Source organism: Meles meles, chromosome 21 (assembly GCF_922984935.1).
Source record: "Meles meles chromosome 21, mMelMel3.1 paternal haplotype, whole genome shotgun sequence".
Lineage (NCBI taxonomy): Eukaryota > Metazoa > Chordata > Mammalia > Carnivora > Mustelidae > Meles > Meles meles.
In genome coordinates, this window is record NC_060086.1 from 20703323 (window position 1) to 20725174 (window position 21852).

The following is a 21852-nucleotide window of genomic DNA, read 5'->3' on the forward strand; positions in this document are numbered from 1 at the left end:
CTGTGAGGAACACTGCCGCACGCAGGTGGCTGCGATGGAATCGTGCGGGGCACTTTTACACGCGTGGTCTCATTTGAGCCTTATCACTTGGTGAAGAGGGCAGGACAGGTCGTATTTATCCCCCATTTACAGATGACGAACCTGAGGTTCAGAGAGGTTAGACTTCATGGCCAAGAGCATGCAGCCAATCAGTGGTGGCAGTGGGAGGTGAATCAGTCCCTCAAAGAATCAGGTTACTGGGCCTTTGCTCAGCTGCCTCTCAGCCCACAAGGCCTCCTTTGGTGGTGTCCGTTGGCCCCCTTCCCCTTCTCGGGTCCAGCCCAAATACTCGGTAAATGGTAACAGTAGTAATATTCAATAAGCACTTGATACACTCCAGACAAGGTACATCAAGCTTTGCTTTCCCCATAACCTCTTGAGCTAAGTATGACTCTTACAGAGAGAGAAACTGAGGCTGAGGAAGGTTAAGTAGCCTGCCCAGGGTCAGTCAGTGATGTGACCACCAGGAGCCCAACTTGGAAAGGAATCTGATTCTGGGGTTCCCCTCTCTTGCTTCTGCATTGCCGCCCCCTGATGCCATCTCCGAATCCAAGGATTACAATGGAGTCCTCCTCCCTGTGGAGTATGGAGTCTGGCTTCCTCCCCTGCTCAGCATCCTTGAGGCCATCCTTCCGCTCCTCTCCCTTCAGGAGGCTGAGAGCTCTTCAGGGTCAGGAACCTGACCCTGACCTATCTCTACCGCCCCTGCAGGAAGAAGTCTCCATAATGCCGGAGTCATCCATTCATTCCCCGTGAGGCAGGTGGGGTGGGAGGTGCTCCTGGATGAAGACACGAGATGGGAGAGGAAAACTGACTCTCCCAAGGCCACCGCTTGTAAATGGAGGAGCCCTGCGAGACCCGGGGGCTCTGCTCTTCAGCCCTGGTCTGGGGGTGGGGTGCGGGAGCCAGAGCAGCCTTAAGCTGGGGGTGGGCGTGGGGCCCGGTGGGTGCTTCTGTGAATGCCAGGGACAGGAGGGTGAGTGGGCTCGGGGCGGACTGAAGGAGGGAAGAAGGAACAGGGTATTTTTGCATTTTGACATTACAAAAGTGCCGATTAGATTGTCAGCGACTGGCCGGCAGCATCTGCTTGGGTTCGGAGTTGGCAGGCGCGGCGGAGCTGGGCGGAGGGAGGGGCGGCCGCGGGCTGGGCGGGGTGGGGGGGCGGAGCCTCCGCCCGGAGAAGGGCTAGTCCCTTTAAGAGCTCCGCCCAAAGGGGCGCTGCCACCCCTAAGGAGGCGGGCAGACGCCGCTTCTCATTCATTGTCTTGACAAGAGCATCCTCAGCGGGCCGTCTCTGGCTCCGCCAGCTCCTTCCTCCTCCTCCTCCTCCGCTCCCTCCTCCATTTGGGGGGTCACCCATCTCTCAGCAGCAGGTAAGCCTGGGCCCCCGGGCAAGGGACCGGGCATCGCTGCCCTGGGCCACCTGTGGGGCAGGCGTGAGCTCGGCGGAAGCCGGCCGTGGGGGCGGACGGGCTGTCAGCGCGCCGCTGGGAGAGGGGACAGAGCCGTCCGCGCCGCGCGCGCAGGGGACTCGCCTGTGGGAGGCGGGGGGTGTGCGTGGAAGGGTCCATCTGCGTGTCCCAGGGCTCCGTGCACAGGCCGGGATGAGGGACCACCGCAGCCAAGATGGAGGTGGGGAGCCCGGGGGGTGGGGGGGGCTGGCTTGCGCCAGAACGGCGTCGGAGGTGGGGGTGGGGGAGGGGGCAGGGTGGGGTGAGCCGCGCAGCTGCCCTGAGCTTGGAGACAGGAAGGGGTTGAGAGCAAAACAAGAAAAGACCAAGTTCCCCTTTCCGTGGTTTCTGAGCCTGGTACCTGCGGTGGGGGGAGGAGGCAGGGTGGGGCGATGGCTTCCTGTGCCCCAACCTCGGCTTTGGGTCTCCCCTCTCTGCAGGCCCAGGTTTCTCACTTGGGACCGATCCTCTTGCCCCTGGACTGCTTCTCCTCATACATGCTTCTCGCCTGCTTTCTGGGCAGGTGGACCCGGAGCCTCCTGGAGCCTCACAGGGCAGGCGGGGGCAGCGGGGCGCCCCGTGAGAAAGGCTGAAGCTGGGAAGGTGGGGTCTGGGAGGGTGACCTCTGAGCAGGTGGCATGGCCCCTACATGTCACAAGAAGGGGATGCTCTTGAGCGTCAGGAGGGGGGCCCGGAGCCTGGGGGGCCAGAGGCAATCACCACCCCCACCTCACTCGCTCTCCCCGCAGCCAGGCTGGGGAAACCATCTTCGCTGGGCCTCTGAGAAGTCAGTGCTGCCTATCCCCTCCCATGCATGGTTCCCGAGCAGGGGGAGATGGCACTTAACGGCACCTGCTTTGGCAGACTCGAGAGGCAGAGGTGTGAGGAGGAGAAAGTGGGACCCAAGCCATCTGCCTGTTTCTGGGGCCCAGAGACCTGCCTCCTGGACAGGCCCACATGCTGCTTCCCTCTGGATGCCCAGCCCTGAGCCAGGAGGGGAGGGAGGCCAGCCCTGCCCAGGCCCTCGGGAAGCTCCCCGTGTGGGTGTGGGGGGCGTGGAGTGTGGCTGCTGTGACTGAAAGAACCCACCCTCCAGGCTGTCCCCACCCAAGCCCCCAGAGGGTGGCAGTGGGAGCCATTGGAGAGGAGGGGTGAAGTCTGGCAGAAGACCACAGATCAGCCACTGGTGCTCCCCCACACCGGGCTCTGCCAGAGCGGCTGAGGGTATAGACACGAGGCCCCGACGTGGGCAGAGAAGGCAGGCCTTGCAGGCTAGCCAGGAGCAGGAAGGAGTGAGGACCGCAAGCAAGAGGGAGACAGGATGGCAGTTTGTGGGGAAGGGGGCAGGGAGCCCAGGGCGCTGATGCTGGGGAAGTTAACTGAGACCTTAAACACCAGCTGACGGGTGTCCTGGGGGACACAGGGGGCACTCTAAGGTCAGAGTCAACCTGAAAAACCCTCAAACCCATGCATCCCCCCAGGATGAGCCGGCAGGTGGTCCGCTCCAGCAAGTTCCGCCACGTGTTTGGACAGCCCGCCAAGGCCGACCAGTGCTATGAGGACGTGCGCGTCTCACAGACCACCTGGGACAGTGGCTTCTGTGCTGTCAACCCCAAGTTTGTGGCCCTGATCTGCGAGGCCAGTGGGGGAGGGGCCTTCCTTGTGCTGCCCCTGGGCAAGGTGAGCCCCTGGAGCCCTTGGGGCAGTGGTCTTCCCTTTGAGGGGGCCTCTGGTCCTCCAGTGGGGGTCCTGATTGGGTGACTGTCACCAAGCCTTCTTGGACTGCTGCATTGTCAGCTGTAAAACTGAGCTGGGCCACATGAGCCTTCAGCCTCCTCCAGCTCCTACGTGCAGTGGTCGCGTGGAAACTGAAGCTCAGGTGACACAAGAAAGGTCACACGGCAAGGCCTGCAGACCCAGGGCCTTCTCCCATCCGGAGCACAGAGAGGGCTCCATGGGGTCAGGGCAGACCCGGTAGTGCTCCCAGGGTGGGAGGGGCTCTGGGCCTGGGCCTGTCTGAGCCCCCCCACCCCACCCCAGCCCAGGCCAGCTCTGGCCCCTCGGCTGGGGCCAGGGAGGATGTGAGAGGCCCTCGCCCCTCCCCCAGACCTGCCTTCCCCTCTGCTGACCCCCACCCACAGCATACTCCTGTGCTCTTGGGGGGTGAGACAGGAAGGGGAGATGGGCCCTAAGTTGTTACCTTAAAAGGGCCGATAGAAGCCAAGAGAAGAGGAAGTGGTTGTGGGGCTAGAGCTGGGCCCGCTCTTCACACCGGAAACCGTGCAGCCGCGGCTGTCCCCGGAAGCGGCCATTTCCAAACCTCTGCTCCTGCCTGGGGCCAGTTAGGACAGACTTCCCCGGTCCCTATCCTGTTGGAAGCACCCCTCCCCATCCCTACATTTCCCTGGGAAACCCTAACCTTAATACAACCTCCCTGGCCCAGGGCCTTGGCCTGTCAACCCCCGGAAAGCCTCCCTCGGGGAAGCTGGGGTGGGAGGGCCAGCCCTCAGGGCACTGGTGATAAAGGAGCAGAGATGTCAGGACCTTGGCCAGGGCCGGACAGTAAGGCAGGACCAGGGCCCAGTGTGGCCGCTGGTACCCAGCCCCACACCCCCGTCCTGTATTAGTTGTGGCCAGCCCTTCTGAGACACCTCTGGGACTGAGGCGGAGGACAAACCCTCCTGCCCTAGGCCCTGTTCCCACCTCCCAGGGACCCCACTGCCTTCATCTCTGGGCCTCTCTGAAGGGGTGTGGGGAGGCTGGATCAGGTTTGGAGAGCAGAAGTCCCTCCCTCAGAGGCCCTGCTGTACTCCCTAGACTGGACGTGTGGACAAGAATGTACCCATGGTCTGCGGCCACACAGCCCCAGTGCTGGACATCGCCTGGTGCCCACACAATGATAATGTCATTGCCAGCGGCTCTGAGGATTGCACAGTCATGGTGAGCGGTGGGCGGGGGACACACAAGGGCTGGGGGGGTGGGACTCGAGTCCTGGATCTGACATTTGGAGCCCCCGTCTCACTGGCCTCTTCTCTGCAGGTGTGGGAGATCCCTGACGGGGGCCTGACGCTGCCCCTGCGGGAGCCCGTCGTTACCCTGGAGGGCCACACGAAGCGCGTGGGCATCGTGGCCTGGCACCCCACGGCCCAGAATGTGCTGCTCAGTGCAGGTGCCTGGTGGGGAGGAGAGGGGCAGGCCGGTCGCCTGACAGCAAGGGAGGGAGGCTCATGGCTTTCCAACACTGGGGATGTGATCACCCAGGTTGTGACAACGTGATCCTGGTGTGGGACGTGGGCACTGGGGCAGCCGTGCTGACGCTTGGCTCCGACGTGCACCCGGACACGATCTACAGCGTGGACTGGAGCCGAGATGGCGCCCTCATTTGCACCTCCTGCCGGGACAAGCGCGTGCGCATCATCGAGCCGCGCAAAGGCACTGTTGTCGCTGTGAGTTGCCCTGAGTTGGGACCCTTGCAGGTCCCCGGATGCTGCCCTCTTTTGCCCTCAGCTGGAGTCTGGTGCTTAGGATGCGTGTGGGCACCTGACTGACCACCTACCTTTTCCTGCAGGAGAAGGACCGTCCCCATGAGGGGACCCGGCCTGTGCGCGCAGTCTTCGTATCCGATGGAAAGATCCTGACCACGGGCTTCAGCCGCATGAGTGAGCGGCAGGTGGCGCTGTGGGACACGGTGAGCGCTGGGTGGGAGAGCCGCGATCGGGCTCCGAGGGAGGCTTAGTTCCTGCCCTGCCACTTGCCTGATCATGCAGAGGCACGGGCCTCAGTTTACTCTCTGTGGGATGGGGTCTCCACTAGTTCTGCGAGGGCCCACCCCGAGTCCCTGCCCACGGCTCCTTCCAGGCCCGACGTGGCCCAGCTCATTGTTCCCTGTCTCCCCTTCTCCACCCTCCCCCCATCTCTGCAGAAGCACCTGGAGGAGCCACTGTCCCTGCAGGAACTGGACACCAGCAGCGGCGTCCTGCTGCCCTTCTTCGACCCTGACACCAATATAGTCTACCTCTGTGGCAAGGTGTCCCCGTCAGGCAGGGGCTCATGGGCAGGAGGTGGGGGGATGGGGCGGGACTTGGAAAGGCCAGGCCAGAGGATTCCGCGGTGTTGATCCCTGCCTTTGCACCCACCTCCTGCAGGGGGACAGCTCTATCCGGTACTTCGAGATCACTTCCGAGGCCCCGTTCCTGCACTATCTCTCCATGTTCAGTTCCAAGGAGTCCCAGCGGGGCATGGGCTACATGCCCAAACGTGGCCTGGAGGTGAACAAGTGTGAGATTGCCAGGTGACTGACCCCGACCCTGACCTGAGCACACACCCTGGGCTGTTCAGACCCCATGCGGACCTTCGGTTCCAGCCCAGCCCTGCGGTGGGCGCTGCTCACCTCTTTATTTCCACAGATTCTACAAGCTGCACGAGCGGAGGTGTGAGCCCATTGCGATGACAGTGCCTAGAAAGGTGACGCTCCCATGTCTCTTCCCGGGCTGGGCTGGGCACTGACCTCACACAGTTGCAGGGTGGTGGTGTGGCCCAAGCACTCTCTTAACCAGCCTTGGCCTTGCCCACAGTCGGACCTGTTCCAGGAGGACCTTTACCCACCCACCGCAGGGCCTGATGCTGCCCTCACCGCCGAGGAGTGGCTGGGCGGCCGGGATGCCGGACCCCTCCTCATTTCCCTCAAGGATGGCTACGTGCCTCCAAAGAGCCGGGAGCTGAGGGTCAACCGGGGCCTGGACACTGGGCGCAGGAAGACAGCTCCAGAGGCCAGTGGGGCCCCCAGCTCGGTGAGAAGCAGATGTGAATCTGGGAGTCGGGATGGGATGACATGTCGGGCAGGGGCTGCTACTGATGGGGTCATTGTCCCAGTAGAAGGAGGCTGACCCTCTGGGGACCAAGAGCGGGTAGTTCTCAGGCCTCAGAGAACAGATTTCAGGTTTCTTGGCCTGCAGCTGTCCAGGCAGCAGCTGAGAGCAGGCTGGCCCCGGAGCTCTTGGGAGGGCGGAAGGGGAATGGCCGGGTGGGGGGAGCCTGGGACAGAGCTGGGACTGATGCAGCACGACATACCCCAGGACACCGTAGCCCGGCTGGAGGAGGAGATGAGGAAGCTCCAGGCCACAGTGCAGGAGCTACAGCAGCGCTTGGATAGGCTGGAGGAGACGGTCCAGGCCAAGTAGAGGACCCGACAGCCTCAGCCAGGGCCATGGCATCCCCACCCTCCCTCCGTTCACGCCCTTTTCCTCAGGCCACAATGGCAGATAAAAAACTAATAATAAAATGGCTTTATTTTCTGGTATCTCTGACTCCGCTGGTCACCTGGATGCTGGGTCTGCTGAACTGACCTGCTCTCGAGCTGTCCCTCAGTTGCCTTGATGAGACTGGCCCATGGCCGGAGCGGGGGGGGGGGGGATGCCTCCGAGCACCGGAGGCTGCAAGGGAAGAGGCCACAGTGGGTGGCAGCCGCCCCTTGCCTGGGTGGGTTGAGAGCTGGCAGGGTCTGGGCTACACAAGGCCCTTGCCTGGGGCCTCAAGAATTCACATAACAGCTCAGAATTTGCCTTTCCTGGTCAACCACGACAGGCTGCATGCCGACTATACAGGTCACTGTTGGTGGTGGGGAAACTGAACTCACGTGACACTTAAGACGGCACTTACAGGATGCGTTTCAAAGGCAAGCCCAAGGGAGCAAATCAGGGGATCTTTTGGGAGGCCAAAGCTTAGAACCAAACCCTGGTTTACAGGTGAGGACTTGGGAGGCACAGAGCAGGAGGGGGATCCCCAGGAGGCAGACCTTCAGTCATGAGCCATCCCCCTCTTCCAGTTCCCAGTCTTCCCTGCAGTATGGCCCTGTCAAGTGGGGGGTTAGATGGGGGTGTTTGATGCCCAGCTCAGTGGGGCTAAGACAGGGTTAGTGGGATGGGGGTCCTGGCCACAGCGGCAGAGCTCCCCTCATACCACAGAGGGACCACAGCAAGGACTAAGTGCCTCATTCACTCCCCGACTCCCCCTCAGGACATGGGGGAGAACCACCTGTGTAGAGAGGCAGCTGCATGGATGTCCCCGTTGGCCCATCTGAGTCTCAATCTCTATGCCAGCCATGTGAACCTGGGCCAGTCACTTCTCTCCAGGCCTCAGGTGCTCTATAAAATCGGGAGGGACAGCATCGCAGCTCTGTGAACGCAGTGGGTGGATCCAATCAGGGGTGTGATAGAGAAGCAGAAAATCTGGAACGTGCGCCTCTTAAAGTGACATTCCTTCCCTGAGCCTCTCCAGCACAGCGGTGGTGACGCGGCCTCCTAGGGAAGTCGTACGTGAGTACACTCAGTCAGTAGCTCTCCCCCTGGTCCAAGGGACCAAGGAAAGATCAGGAAAGCCTCCTAGGAACGGAGAAGGGTTAACCCGTCATCACCATGACTTCAAGCTTTACTCGCCCCTTCTCCCTCTGTTAGGAACAAGAGGGAGGGAGGTAGTGGAATGGTTATTTGGGGCCAAGAAACTAGCCCTGAAAAGGGGAACAGAGTGGTGGGATGGTTCAAGACTGTAATCCTTCACCCCCAAAGAGCTCTGGCCCCTCCTGGGTCCCACGGAACCCATCTCTGCCAGGCCTTACCAATCCTGGCACCTGTGTTTAAAACTGCTACAAGGGTATCATGTGCCCTGATTTTATGGCCTAGGTGGCCTCATTTTCCTGCTTTAACACTATCCCTATCTCCTGCCCACAGCTCCATTCCTGAAACTCTCATGGTCTCCCCAGGGCCAACTGTGGCCACCCAAAGCCCTGGGCTAAAGGGTCATTGTATTTTCTGCAGCAGAGCAGGAAACAGCAGCATTCCAGAAGTTGTGGTGTCCCCACTGGGGTACCACATCCTCAGACCATGAGGGGCTGGGTAACCTGCGGGGAAGCACAGGATCCTCCATTATGCCTCTGACATTAGGGTGACACTGGGGAGTGGGGGAAGTTTGATAAATTGGCCAGTGCCCTGAAACCCCGAGTACTTTTCCATCTGTGCATCTTGAAAACTGACAGAGGGCGGGACCCCCTGGTAATGGCCAAGGAACAGCGGCACCGTCCCTAGGGCTCTACCAAGGATTACAGAGAAGGCTGGTTCTGCCTGCCCTGGCAGAGACTTTAAGGACAGAACTTTCATTTTATAAGTGGGGACACAGAGGCCTGTGTGTGAAGGATTTGTCCAAGGTAAAGACAATGGAGAGTGGTAGAGCAGGGAGAAACCAGCCTCTAGACTCCAGCTCAGCATCCCTCCACCCTCCCACACACAACACACTGACACAGAAGCTGGCCCTGATTCATAATTTAATGGCTGTGCAGGCCTTGGTCTCTTATTTCTGCTGCTCACGGGCCCACTGCTCTGGGGTCAGGGTTTTCTGCTCAAAGGCATGAATGTGCAGAAGCTCTTCAGCTAGGCACGTGTTCACCAGCCTGGGGGAGAGACGGGGTTAGGAAATGGAAGGCCAGGGCCTGAGTCACGGCCTCCGAAGGCAGGGTGATCCAGGAGACTGCAGGTGTCCCCCAAATTGTGTCCCCGGGACTTGGGAACCAAAGAGGCAGAGGCCTAAGTCTCCATACAGGGGTCACAAAGGCGGGATCCTTGGGGCTGTGGTTCACGGTGCAGGACCGCACTGGCGGGGGCGAGGGAGCTAGATTTAGGGGAGAGGCCAGGGTTGGGGTCCCGGCGCCGAGATCGTGCTGAGCGAGGTATTCCCGAGGTCTCACCGGTGTCTCTGAAGCAGTGGTTTCCCCTCGAACTTGGCCGACACCACCAGGACTCGGAAACTGGACGCGCAACGGTTGGGAGTCGTGTCCTCGACTTCCTATGAGGCAGAACGGTGGGAGAGTGTGAAACCCACCCCTCAGGGGCGCTTTTCACCTCGCTGGGCGAATTCAGGCCGCTCAACTCACCACATGCTCCGCCTCCAGGTCCCGCTGCAGCTTCTCCCGGAGGTATTCGGCGCTGAGTTCCATCGCGGCAGCCCAGAAGGGGCAACAGCCCAGCCGGGATGGAACCCCAGCTCCAACCCCAGGCACACTGCTTCCGCCCTTATCGACGCCACTTCCGCTGAGTGCAATACTTCCGCCCTTACTAAGGAGTCCGTAAACCTAGCACTTCCGCCCTCACGCAAGCCCCACTTTTCAACAGTCCTGGGCTTCCGCGCTTACCATCAGCGGGCCAGAGTCTGTACAAGGCCGGATTCGGGCGCTAATAGGTGTCCGCCGCCTGCACCGCAGCCTGGGTTCTGTGGGCCGGTTTGGACACCCTACTCCAGCCAGGAGGGTGAGCGAACCTGCATTGCTGCGGTCTCTAGGGTACCTCGGGATCGCCCCCAGACGCTTTTTCCGAGACAAGCATCTTGCGGCCCTGGCAACTCAGCCCTCCCTGAGGTCACAGGCCACAGCAGTCAACCCACAAGTCCCGATGGGTCCTTCGGGGGACACGGCGAGGCCCGGCCGCTTCTTCGGCGTCTACCTGCTCTACTGCCTGAACCCTCGGCACCGGGGCCGCGTCTACGTGGGCTTCACCGTCAACCCTGCTCGTCGGGTCCAGCAGCACAACGGGGGCCGCAAAAAAGGCGGGGCCTGGCGGACCAGCGGTCGTGGGCCCTGGTAAGAGGGAGCGGATTTCTGTCTGGAGAAGGGCTTCAGGGAGGAGAGGCCTGCCGAGAGGGGCGGGGCCAGGATAGTGGGCAGAGCCCTGTGGTGGCTGATAACAGGGCCGGGGGGCGGGGTCCTGTCGATGAGGGCGGGCCTATCATAGGGGAGGAGCGTGGCGGGAAGGCGGGGCCCTGTGAAACTCAGCCGTGGGGCTAAGGAAGGGATTGGGTAGGAAGCCCACTGTTCTAGGCTTGGTCGGTGACAGTGGGCTGAAGAGCAAGGCGGGGGTTGGAAAAGACCCTGCAAGGGAGAGGAACTGAGGAGACCAGTTAAGTACCTCTGCTGGAGGCGGGGCCTGAGGTTGGCAGGTGCGAAGGGACGTACCTCCACGAAGGGGGCGGAGCCTCGCGGACTAGGTTTGAAGGCAGGCGTGAGAATTCCACTCCCAGGTGGGTGGGACTGGGGGTGAACCATGGTGAGGGGATTCGGTCTGCCACCGGTTGGGGCGGGCTCTCACGGGCCGCGTCCTTGTTCCCGTCTTCAGGGAGATGGTGCTTCTCGTGCACGGCTTCCCTTCCGCCGTGGCCGCCCTTCGGGTAAGAAGTGAGACGGGGGCGGTGGGAAGATAGGCCGGGGCTTGGGTTCTAACCCGGGAGGCCCTGAAGCCCCAACTCCCCGCCCGCAGTTCGAGTGGGCCTGGCAGCACCCGCACGCCTCGCGCCGCCTGACGCACGTGGGTCCGCGCTTGCGCAGCGAGGCGGCCTTCGCTTTCCACCTGCGTGTGCTGGCGCACATGCTGCGCGCACCGCCCTGGGCGCGCCTGCCGCTCACCGTGCGCTGGCTTCGCGCCGACTTCCGACGTGAGCTGTGCCCGCCGCCGCCGCCGCACATGCCGCTGGCCTTCGGCCCTCCGCCACCCCGGGCCTCTGTCCCAAGGAGCAGCTCCGGCCCCTTAGCTGACCTGGAGTCAGAGCCCCACCAGGATACCGCGGCCTGCTGCGCCCTGTGCGGGCGCTCCTTCCAGGTGAGCCGCCCCACCTGGTCTTCACGCTGGGAGACCAGGGTTCGAGCAACTCGGGATCCAGCTGTTTATTGAAGGACCGGACAGCCCCTCAGACACCTTTTGCCCTCATCACTAAAACGGGGACGATAGTACTTCCTGTCGTTCCTCGAAACCTGTAACCTTCTGCTCAAGGCCTTTTGCCTTTTACCCTTTGACTGGAAGGTTCTTCCCTAGACCTCCACTTCAGTCTTTATGAAGTGCCACCTTCTCCTTCCCCACGAGGTCTTCCTTGGTGCTCTCATCTAAAACTGCAGTTCTTTCTTGTACACTCTCCTGCCTTTCCCCCACCGCCCCCCCTTAGGGCCTAAACACTTACTGTCTAACATAGTAGGTGTTTTATTTATCTTATTGTCGGTTTCTCCCCTGCCCCAATACAAGGCAGTTCTTGTTCACTGCTGTAGAAAAGGGTCTGGCAGGGGTGCCTGGGTGGCTCAGTCGTTAAGGGTCTGCCTTCACCTCAGGTCATGATCCCGGGGTCCTGGGATCGAGCCACACATCCGGTGGGCTCCCTGCTCAGCCTGAAGTCTGCTTCCTCCCTCTCCCACTCTGCCTGCTTGTGTTCCCTCATTGTCTCTCTCTGTCAAATAAATAAATAAAATTTTTGAAAGGAAAAAAGAAGAGAAAAGGGTCTGGCAAATAGCAGGTGGCCAATAAATATTTAACAAATGAACCGAGATGATGGGTCTGACTTCGGAGCTCTCAGGAAATGTAAATTGAGTACTTGCCATTCAGAGCTGAAGGGACCTCCCTGAGATCACTTAGGCTGTAAGAACTAGAAGTCTGGCTACAGTGGCCTATGCCGTTTCTGTAATCACTGCTAATGCTCAGGGAAACTGGCTAGCTTAGTCCCTGTGGGTAAGTATTGTAACTTCTCCGTGCCTCAGTTTCATCTATAAAATGCAAATAATAGTAGTGTGTGACTTGTAGCGTTGTTTAACATGAAGCTTCTGGAACGGTGTCTTTCTATATTTATTTCCATAGAAATTCTGAGCGTTAGCTACATCATTCCTTCTGGTTTTCTCTCTTAACTTGCCTGCCTCCCTCCCCCGCCCCAACAGGAAGAGGAGGGCCCCCTGTGTTGCCCCCACTCTGGCTGCCGCCTCAGAGCCCACGTGATCTGCCTAGCAGAGGAGTTCTTGCGAGAGGAGCCAGAGGAGCTTCTGCCTCTGGAGGGCCAGTGCCCTGGGTGAGTCCCAGCACCCCCGCCCCAGCCTGGTTGAGCTCTGGGAAGATGGCGCCAGTTGTCCAAGTCCAGGCCCCAGGGCAGCTGAGTCCTTACCTCGGCCCCCAAGGGCCTAGCCTGGTGGAGGCTTGTGAGTCTGACTCTGTGTCCTGCCAACTGCACTCCTTGGTAGCTGTAAGAATTCACTGGTGTGGGGAGACCTGATCTGGCTGTGCCAGGTGGGCACCGAGGAGGAAGAGGAGGACTTGGAACTAGAAGAGGTGAGAGGTGGCTTTGGCCCCAGCCTCCCTACCCCACACCATACCTGAGGCTGCCTTTGACCAGTCCTCCTGTCTCCACAGGAACACTGGACAGACATGCTGGAGACCTGATCCTCGGCGCCCCCTAACCCTCTACCCACTCCTTGTCTCTGTCTGGGCACTTTTTACTTGAGTACAATAAAGAGTCTGAGTTAAGGGAACTTTCTGGTGTTTGCCGGGGAAGGGGGTGCTGGAGCTAGGAGACAGCGGCCCTGCCAATCCTTGGGGCCTGAGGAGAAGACCAGAGTGGGGAGGGCCCGCTCGCTTGTGTGGACCAGCCTCTCCCCTTCGTGGAGGCCCACGTGCCTTGGCCTTTCCTTCCCATGCTTCTGAGGTCACACAATTCTTTTTTTTTTTTTAAGATTTTATTTATTTATTTGACAGAGACAGTGAGAGAAGGAACACAAGCAGGGGGAGTGGGAGAGGGAGAAGCAGGCCTCCCACTGAGCAAGGAGCCCGATGCGGGGCTCAGTCCCAGGACCCTCGGATCATGACTTGAGTCGAAGGCAGATGCCCAATGACTAAGCCACCCAGGTGCCCCTCACACAATTCTTTGAATGCTTGGGAGACTCACACCCTTGATTCAGAGCCCATCCAAATCCAGTGTCCAGGTTGACTTTGGACTTTAATCCAGATAGTATGGACAAAGGTCATGAGTGGGGCAGGTGGGGGGATACACTACCCCATGGGGCCCTGTGGCTCTCCAAGCCCCAGTTCCTTCTTGTCTCTGTCTGCAGAGCCCCTCCAAAACCAGTGAAAGAAAAGCACCTTGTGGGGCCCATGGCTCTGTCACAAACCATGAGTGAGTCTCTGTGAAATCCTTGGGAGCTGTGTGTGCAGCTGGCTTCAGTCCCAGGGTTATGAGACTCTTGTTCTTGCTCCTTTCTCTCCCTGCTGCCTCAGAAAGCCCGTCCTGCCTCCGCTCCACCCCAACCCCTATCACCCTGCCCCCACCCCGCACCCCTGCCCCAACCCCCCATTGCTCTGTACTGGCCTTGTGGTCAGAGGTCAGACCAGCAGTTCTGGAAAGCCTGTGCTGCTGAGGGGGGTGCCTGGGGGCCACTCCTAGCCTGAACCTCTGGCATCTGCAAGACTGGCCTGGAGCCAACAGGAAGGTGAGTGGCCCTGCTCACAAGGGTGTCACCTTTCCTCTCAGGTCTGCCCCCTCTAAACTGGCTGGGGCCATCAGGACAAGCTGTTGGTTGGCCCGCCCCATCGGGGTGGAGTACAGAGGGCAGGTCAGAGCCAAGATTCCAGCTCCAAAACACCCCGCAGAATAAAAGTGAAAACTTTTGTCTAGTTTCAGTCTTCCCTTTATTTTCTACACACTAACCCCACATCTTGGGTTTTCAGGCCCATTTAAGCTTGGCTCCTGCTGGGGTGCAAAGGCGGGGGCAGCACAGGGGGCCCTCCCACTCTAAGCTCCACCCTTTCCTTCCTGCAGGCTGGCTCCAGATCCCTCCCACTTGGAATTTATAAACCTTCAGCTCGGAGAACAGTTCTGCACCCACCCCACGGCACCCGGTACGCCACAGCACAAAGTGGTCACAGGAACGACATCCAGAGAGGTCTGGTGAGTTCTCCCAGTGGGACAGCTGGGCAGGGCTAGCTCCTGGCCCTTTCCCTCTGGATGGGCCATCTCAGTCAGCCAACACGACCCCCGGCCGAAACCCCCTTCCCCTTTCTGCTGACCCATCACTTAGCTCAGCTGCATGCCAGACTCTGGCCCCCCAAAACAGGCTCAAGTTGCTCACTGGCTGTGTTTATCCCCGAGCCAAGATGGCGTGGTTTGGCTTGTGGAATGTTTTTGACGATGCGTGAGGGGCCCAGGCTGCTCCAGGGACCGGCAGGGGGAGCGGGCCAGTGCCGCAGGCCAGGGGCCGCTGCAGAAGTAGTGGGAGGAGAGCTGGCAGGCGAGGAATTAGGACAGACAGGCACTAGAGTAGTAGCTCTCAAGGGCGCACTGGAATCCCTTGGAGCTTCCAGAAGACTGGAACGGGGCCCCAGAGAGTGATGTGTGTGGGATGTGCCCTCAGGCACGGGGATCTTTATGAGCCCTGCAGGACAGTAAAAGGAGCAAGCCAGCGGCCAGCCCAACTGTGTGAGTGTTCGGTGTGGGTTTGAGCCCCAGCTCCTGCCACTCACCAGCTTTTTGAGCAGGGCCAAGTCAGCCCCAGGGCTTTCTCGTGAAGCAGGATTTCAACACATGGCGTGTCGTGATGTTGTTAAGGCAAGTCAGCGCCCTCTGCCCCCGACGCCGTGGAATGGAGCTCATCCAGGACACCTCACGCCCGCCGCTGGCATATGTGAAGGGAATCCCTCTCATCAAGTACTTTGCAGAGGCCCTGGACTCCCTGCAGGACTTCCAGGCCTGGCCTGATGACCTGCTTATCAGCACCTACCCCAAATCTGGTAGGTGGTGAGGGCCACAGTCCCCCATGTTGGACCAGCGAGGACCTGCCCTTCACCCGGCTCACCTCCCCTTCCCCTGCTCTCCAGGCACCACCTGGGTGAGTGAGATCCTCGACATGATCTACCAGGGAGGTGATCTACAGAAGTGTCGCAGGGCCTCCATCTTAATCCGGGTACCCTTCCTTGAGTTCAAGGCTCCAGGCGCTCCCGCAGGTTTGCAGTGGGGTCTCTGGGGACCGGGGGAGCAGAGGGAGGGGGCAGGACTGGACTCCAGCTCAGCAGACCTTTCCCTCCTCGTGGTATAGGTTTGGAGGTTCTGAAAGACACACCAGCTCCACGACTCATTAAGACACACCTGCCTTTGGCTCTGCTCCCTCAGACCTTGCTGGATCAGAAGGTCAAGGTGAGTGACAGAGGAAGCCAGGGAAGATGGTCACTGGGGCCTTCCCAGCTTTAGCCTTTTCTGCTGGGAAGGTCTCACCTGAAGGGGCCAGGTGGTGGTCTTCATCCTATGGCGGGGGTCTGTGCAAGGGAGACTCCTGTGCAGAGCGGAGAAAGGTAGTCTTCTCTGCAGGCCTCCCCAGGCCCGTGGAGGAGGCAGCTGGTGAGAGCCCAGCATAGCTCGGTCCCAGTCTGGGTGTGGCAGCACTGAAGGGACAAGATTAGCATCAACTATGGTGTCAGGGACCACAAGCAAAGTCAGCCTCCAGGTCAATGTCCCCTTGGCCAGACCAAGAGCGAACTTCCCTCACTGGGCTGCTGTGAAGGGCAGAACTGCCCGGCTCGCTGTGTGGTGATGATGCTCGGGTGTGTGTGGGGGGGTCATTTGTCCCTCCAGGTGGTCTACGTGGCCCGTAACGCAAAGGATGTGGCTGTCTCCTTTTACCACTTCTACCGCATGGCCAAGGTGCACCCAGACCCTGGCACCTGGGACTGCTTCCTGGAGAAGTTCATGGCTGGGGAAGGTGGGCCTGAGTCTGGAGGAAGGAGCGGGGTGGAGCTGAGCGGCCGCCAGCCAAAGCTAATACCAGCCTGTGTGTCCATGTCCCTGCCCCTACCCCCAGTGTCCTACGGGTCCTGGTACCAGCACGTGCAGGAGTGGTGGGAGCTGAGTCACACTCACCCTGTTCTCTACCTCTTCTACGAGGACATGAAAGAGGTGAGGCCACCTGCTGCTGCTTCCCTCCAGGTCACACGTGTAGAGGCAGGGACCTCCCCAGGGCCTGCCAAGGCCCTTTTGGCCGCCTGCCCCCAGCGCCACCCCACCCCACCCCAGTCCCGCGGGTGCTCCAGCCCACCTTCCTGCCAGGGACTTGGAGCTGCCGTGTCACCCAGGCAGCAAGGCTGTACAGCTCTGATCTCAGACCCAAGTGACACAGAGCCAGCCATCCGCTGGCATTCCCTGTGGCCAGTGATCAAAGAGGACCGTCCCTCCCCTCACCCATCAAGACCCAAATAGGAGCTTAGTTCAGGGTCATAGGGCGGGGGCAGCTAATGTGCCCCAGGGAAAGAGGACCCAAGTCTAGGAGCCGGGGCTGAGAGGTCTCTAGGCGGAGGTGGCCAGGTCCTGGAGGAGTTGGGGGGGGACCCTCCCTTTTATTTGCTCAGTGAACCATCCCAACCACCACTGAAGAGCCCCTCTGCTCTCTAGAACCCCAAGAGGGAGATTCAGAAGATCCTGAAGTTCTTGGGGCGTTCCCTGCCAGAGGAGACCGTGGATCTCATTGTCCAGCAAACGTCTTTCAAGGAGATGAAGAACAACTCCATGGCTAACTACAGCACCATACCCGCTGACATCATGGACCACAGCATTTCGGCCTTCATGAGGAAAGGTGAGTGCCTGTGCAGGACGGGCATGGGGGCAGGCAAGCGTGGAAGTGGAGGCTGGGGCTGGCCTGAGCCACCTGGGCCTGCTCTGTGGCTGGGGCCTGTAGCCGTCCTCCCCTCTGTCCGCAGGCATCACGGGGGACTGGAAGACCACCTTCACTGTGGCCCAGAATGAGCGCTTTGATGCTGACTATGCCAGGAAGATGGAGGGCTGTGGCCTCAGCTTCCGCACAGAGCTATGAGTGGTGTCCCTGGGAGGCACGCCCAAGGCCCCGTGGCTGTGACCCGCCCCCAGCCTCAAAAATAAAATTCTATGTGTATTACACCGAGAGCCTTTAATGCAAGCCAAGAGCAAAAAAGAAATGCCTACTGGGACCAAACAAATCCATCTCCCCTACAGCCTCCAATTCCCCAACCTGCCCTGTTATGGGGAAGGGGAGAAGGGCCTGGAAAAACAAAACCAAGGAGACGTGGGCAAAGGGGAACAATATTTATTTGCCAGGAAATCTTCTGCTGCATTCCCCTGTGAGGGTGGCGGGAGACCGGGAGTCTGCCAACCCGCTTCACTTCTTCTTGGGCTCCTTACAAGCCACCACGTACCTCTGGGCCACATTGAGGGGAGGGGAGTAACCGTCTGCATAGGAGGTGTCTTCAAACAGGACTGAATAGTCATCCTGGGGCTGTGGCAGGGGGCGGACAGGAGGGGCTGGTCAGAGACCCCCAGGCAAGGCCCCCAACCCAGACTGACAGGAACCACTGATACACAGGATCCCTGCCTCTCCTGTCCCCATCTTCACTCCGAACCTAGTCCTGCTACAACATAGCCCATTTCTCAGCAACAAAGAGCCAAGGAACAAAGAGCACGGAGGGTGGAGACTTGCTGTATATGTGGGGGGATTCTATATGGAGAATCTGGTGCTTTTAGGGGACCCTGTATTAAAGGGATCAAGGAAAACCCAGAAGGCAGCAGGCAGGGCACATGGAGGAAGAGGGGAGAACAGCCTTGAACCTGCCATCAGGCAATGGTTCACCAGCATGGGCGAGCACAACCACACAGGAAGAAAGGGCAGGGGTGCGACAGTCAAGGTTGGAGGGCAGGCCCTGGGTGTGGTGCTGCCCACCTCAGTGCAGAAGTGAGACCAGAGGGAACATCGGTCCCATTCCATGCGGGGCTGGCTAGGGCTCTGAAGGTTGGGGGTGGGGGCTGGCTGGCACTGCCCTAGGGGACAGGGCTAGAGAGCGCCTGCAGGCAGAGTGTAAGCAGGAGAGACAGGGCAACACGTACGACTCTCCCAGCTCAGAGAGGCTGGAAGATGAGGACAGGAGAGGAAGAAGGTGGCAGGTGACCCCATGAGCCATCTGTTCTGGCCAGTCCCGGTGTCATGGTCTGTCCCTCCCTTGGGGGCTACCTTACCCGCTGTGGGGGCGTGTGGATCAGGGCACGGTAGAAGCAGGTGGTCTGCGGGTACAGGGCCAGCACAAGCTGCTCCTTCTGAAACAAGGCCTCCGGGTCCGTCTCCGGGTTGGCTTTCCACTGGGGCAGGGGGATGATACGCCGTCTGCTCAGAGTGTGTCTCCTGGAAGCGGGGCTCAGTTCAACCCATGGCCAGGCAGGAGGCTGCTTCCCAGCCGCCTCCACATCCCTCCCTGACCAGCACACTCACTCTTTGCCTTCTTCATCAATGTCATCCACCTCGTATCTGGAGAATAAAGAAAGAATGGTGGATGCAGGGAGACACATGGTCCAAACTGGGGAGCGATGAGGAGGGGAGCGTGGGGCGTGGGGAGGGGAAGCAGCCCAGGGAGCTCGAGTCATACACAGCCCCGCCCCCATCCCACAGACACTCTGGGGGAGGCTCTGGGCCCAGCCTGCAGACAGGGCAGAGGGCGAGCCAGCGCAGGTGTAACGGGATAGCGGACTAAGGGCCCGGTGTCCACTTACTTGTTGGTGGCATGGCTGTAACTGACCACCTCGGCCAGGATCCACTGCTCATCCCCATCCACAGCCTTTACCCGGGCAGCTACCTTGTCTCCGGGCTTGGCCACGTAGTCCCCAGAGGCTGGAATGGCCCCACAGAGGGGTGGGGGCCTAGGTTGGAGTAAGGCATTAGTCCCAGCCCTTCCCTCTGGTCAGCTCCCCCTCCCGCCCCCCGGCTCAGGCCTGCCCTCACTTGTCACCAGGCTTCCCGATCCACAGGGGCAGGGTCATGGCCGACTGCTGCAGCAGGGTCATCAGCACCCCCCGGCGCATGGTCTTCCGAGGGGGCTCTGAGTCGTTGTACAGGCCCGCGATCTTGGCCGCTGTGGGAAGGAAGCGCGCCCCTGAGGCACGAGGGACAGGGATCCTACCCCAGATCCTCAGTCGCACGGCTGCACGGAGCGGTCAGCGGCGCTTGGCCTGGAGCCCGCCTCCCGAGTGTGCTCCCTGCCCTCCCACCAGATGCCGGGGGTGAAAGAGCCAGGGGCTGCTTTCACAGACCCGTGAGAGGTCAGGTCAGCAGATCCCCTGAGGGTGATGGGAACTACAGGGCAGAAGGGTTCTGGGGTGCTGGGCATGGCCATTTGTTCGGTTGGCGAACATTTCATAGAGCCGTCTGCATACTTATGTGTACTTTTCTACTATGAGTATGTGTTGTCATTCGACAAAAAACTAAAAAGAACTGTCAAACGCAGACAGACTCCTGACCTCAAGCATGGCTCAACACCCCCAGTCAACCTTGCACAAACCCGGCTGGCGGTGGGACCTGTCTACGGGCAAGCCGTGTGCCCATGGAGGGGTCACTGAAAGGGTAAGAGATGGGAGAGCCACCGCGGTTTGAAGGGATTTGGAAGCCAACACCCTGTGTAAGCTCCGTGTTGAAGGACGGCTCTCCTAAAGCGCTCCCGCGGCAACGGGGGGGGGGGAGGGTAGCAGAAAGGAGGCAACTGCCCCAGGCACAAGGGGCAAAGAAGCATGAGGGGGCGCAGTGAGACCTTCCAGGTCTGCACAGGGACACTGGGAGCCCCTGCCTCTGAGTGCGAGCTGCGATCTCCACTGCCTCCCAGCCCCAGGCTGCCCAGATGCGCGCCCCCGTCAGAAGTCCGTGGAACGACACGGGGCTGAGGCAGCAGCTCCCCACTCCTGCGGAGAGCCACGACCCCCGCTCTCAGAAAGCCTCCCTCTGCCTGATCAAGAAGCCCCACGCTGCCCTCCAACTCACCAATCCGCCTTTCTTCCAACAGAGACTTGATTTCCGCTATCTTATCTAGAGCTTTCCGGAGGATGCTGGTGGGGGAGAAAGGAGAGAAGAGGATGGAGCGCAGACTTCCTCCCCGCCCGCGACAGGCGGCGTAACTCAGACCAGCCCAACTGCCGGAAACTATAACCCCTACCTGTTTTCTATTTATTTTTACTTATGGTATTTATTTATTTAGGATATTATATTTATGACTTTATTTTTAAGTAATCTCTACACTCAATGGGGGACTTGAACCCACAACCCCAAGATCAAGAGTTGCATGCTCTACCGACTGAACCCACCGGGTGCTCCCGTGTTTACTTTTTTTTTTAAAGATTTTATTTATTTATTTGACAGAGATCACAAGTGGGCAGAAGAGGCAGGCAGAGAGAGAGAGAGGAGGAAGCAGGCTCCCTGCTGAGCAGAGAGCCCGATGCGGGGCTCAATCCCAGGACCCTGAGATCATGACCTGAGCCGAAGGCAGAGGCTTTAACCCACTGAGCCACCCAGGCACCCCCCCGTGTTTACATTTTAAGAGCATAAATGAACTGACAAGGTAGTGAGAGGCAGCCCCACCAGACCCCTGGAGGACCCCAGAGCAGAGAGCACAGCAGAGCGCCGCACCTGACAGCAGGAAGGAGCCGTGCTGGCCGCCCCCAGCAGCCTGCGAAGTTGGAGCGTAGAAGCTGAAGCCCGGGCTCCACCCAAGCTGGGACAAGGAAAAGAACATGCTCCAGACTCCAGATGACCCGGCGGGGGCGGGGGGGCTCTCTGGGCTCGGAGTGGGGCTGGAGGTAGAAGGGACAGGTCTCTGAAAGGCTGCAGCCAGGAAACCTCTGCAGCTCCTTTCCGGGCTTCCGGGGTGGCTGGGCCAGGCAATTCCGCGAAAGTGAACACGGTCCCCGCTGGAGGAAGGTTTTTTCTTTATCCTAGATGTTGAGGATTCTCCCCCGGGAAATATTTCAGTAGGAATAAGCAGCCCAGACTCCATCTGGGGTCATGTATTCTCCTCTCCCACGGCTCTTCCTCTGGTCCACCTTTAGTAATTCCCCTGAGGTTCTGAAGGCCTTCACTGGGCAGGAGGGAGGCCCCGCCTCACAGGTGGGCCAGAGGGTGTCCCGGGCTCCTGTGGAGCTCACCCAGTGGGGGCCTGGGGGCGGGGCCAGCCCTGTCAGAGGGAGCTGGGCAGCCCGGAGCAGGATGCCTACAGCACAGCTCGGCGTGGAGGGCACGGGAGGCAGGGGGTGCTTAGTCAGAGCTGCCGCAGGCTCATGAGCCCGGGGACGTGGGGCAGTCAGGCACGAGGACAGCAGCAGAGTAAAAGCCAGGAGACCAAAGGGAACTTTGAGTCTGACCATCGCTGCTGCACAGTTTTATGCTGCAGGTACTAAGCCATACCCTGTGAGCCAGTGACGGAGTGGCTCTTAAACCTCACCGCGCATCAGAACCTCTGGGGGAGCTGGCATTTAACAAATTAATTTAATTAATTAATTTTAAGATTTTATTTATTTGACAGAGAGAGGCATTGAGAGAGGGAACACAAGCAGGGGGAGAGGTAGAGGGAGAAGCAGGCTTCCTGCTGAGCAGGGAGCCCGATGTGGGGCTTGATCCCAGGACCTGGGGATCATGACCCGAGCTAAAGGCAGCAGCTTAACGACTGGGCCACCCAGGCGCCCCTATTTATTTATCTTTTAAGTAGGCTCCACACCCAACATGGAGCCCAATGTGGGGCTTAAACTCACGACCCTG

At 59.9% G+C, this 21852-nt stretch overlaps 5 protein-coding genes across 12 annotated transcripts in view; 3 read left to right on the forward strand and 2 right to left on the reverse strand.

Moving 5' to 3' along the window:
• Positions 1-1265: 1265 nt before the first annotated feature.
• On the forward strand, positions 1266-6789 carry CORO1A (coronin 1A). Its single transcript, XM_045994149.1, has 11 exons — positions 1266-1412; positions 2972-3170; positions 4308-4430; positions 4530-4659; positions 4752-4936; positions 5059-5178; positions 5413-5517; positions 5636-5781; positions 5897-5954; positions 6065-6280; positions 6566-6789. The coding sequence occupies exons 2-11, from the start codon at positions 2973-2975 to the stop codon at positions 6668-6670; spliced, it is 1386 nt and encodes a 461-aa protein (XP_045850105.1). The 5' UTR covers positions 1266-1412; position 2972; the 3' UTR covers positions 6671-6789.
• A 1998-nt stretch (positions 6790-8787) lies between these two features.
• BOLA2B (bolA family member 2B) lies at positions 8788-9657 on the reverse strand. Its single transcript, XM_045993813.1, has 3 exons — positions 9412-9657; positions 9226-9323; positions 8788-8931 (listed from the first exon to the last, which is right to left on the reverse strand). Exons 1-3 carry the CDS (start codon positions 9472-9474, stop codon positions 8832-8834), a joined length of 261 nt encoding a protein of 86 aa, XP_045849769.1. The 5' UTR covers positions 9475-9657; the 3' UTR covers positions 8788-8831.
• Positions 9658-9669: 12 nt separating this feature from the next.
• On the forward strand, positions 9670-13064 carry SLX1A (SLX1 homolog A, structure-specific endonuclease subunit). Of its 2 annotated transcripts, XM_045993812.1 has the most exons (7): positions 9671-9770; positions 9806-10113; positions 10646-10697; positions 10787-11125; positions 12223-12350; positions 12520-12607; positions 12689-13064. In XM_045993812.1, the coding sequence occupies exons 2-7, from the start codon at positions 9926-9928 to the stop codon at positions 12716-12718; spliced, it is 825 nt and encodes a 274-aa protein (XP_045849768.1). In that variant the 5' UTR covers positions 9671-9770; positions 9806-9925; the 3' UTR covers positions 12719-13064. The 2 variants fall into 2 exon arrangements, with proteins under 2 accessions (XP_045849767.1, XP_045849768.1); XM_045993811.1 differs by having other exon boundaries at positions 9670-10113.
• A 576-nt stretch (positions 13065-13640) lies between these two features.
• LOC123933984 (sulfotransferase 1A1) lies at positions 13641-17208 on the forward strand. Of its 3 annotated transcripts, XM_045993809.1 has the most exons (9): positions 13641-13761; positions 14091-14219; positions 14842-15058; positions 15146-15271; positions 15364-15461; positions 15897-16023; positions 16123-16217; positions 16710-16890; positions 17015-17208. In XM_045993809.1, the coding sequence occupies exons 3-9, from the start codon at positions 14866-14868 to the stop codon at positions 17125-17127; spliced, it is 933 nt and encodes a 310-aa protein (XP_045849765.1). In that variant the 5' UTR covers positions 13641-13761; positions 14091-14219; positions 14842-14865; the 3' UTR covers positions 17128-17208. The 3 variants fall into 3 exon arrangements, with proteins under 3 accessions (XP_045849765.1, XP_045849764.1, XP_045849766.1); XM_045993808.1 differs by lacking the exon at positions 13641-13761 and having other exon boundaries at positions 13958-14219; XM_045993810.1 differs by lacking the exon at positions 13641-13761 and having other exon boundaries at positions 13959-14219; positions 14877-15058.
• A 152-nt stretch (positions 17209-17360) lies between these two features.
• The window catches only part of SGF29 (SAGA complex associated factor 29), a 29268-nt gene continuing 24776 nt past the window's right edge, over positions 17361-21852 (reverse strand). For 4 of the 5 annotated variants that reach the window (XM_045993387.1, XM_045993389.1, XM_045993390.1 and 1 more), the window contains exons 5-10: positions 20086-20150; positions 19057-19186; positions 18828-18974; positions 18550-18585; positions 18300-18462; positions 17361-17565 (exon numbers count right to left, since the gene is read on the reverse strand). In XM_045993387.1, the coding sequence (XP_045849343.1) occupies positions 17449-17565; positions 18300-18462; positions 18550-18585; positions 18828-18974; positions 19057-19186; positions 20086-20150 (658 nt within the window). In that variant the 3' untranslated portion in view covers positions 17361-17448. Of the gene's footprint in view, positions 17566-18299; positions 18463-18549; positions 18586-18827; positions 18975-19056; positions 19187-20085; positions 20151-20727; positions 21009-21852 lie in introns of all 5 variants that reach the window. The other variant, XM_045993386.1, reaches the window with a different exon arrangement.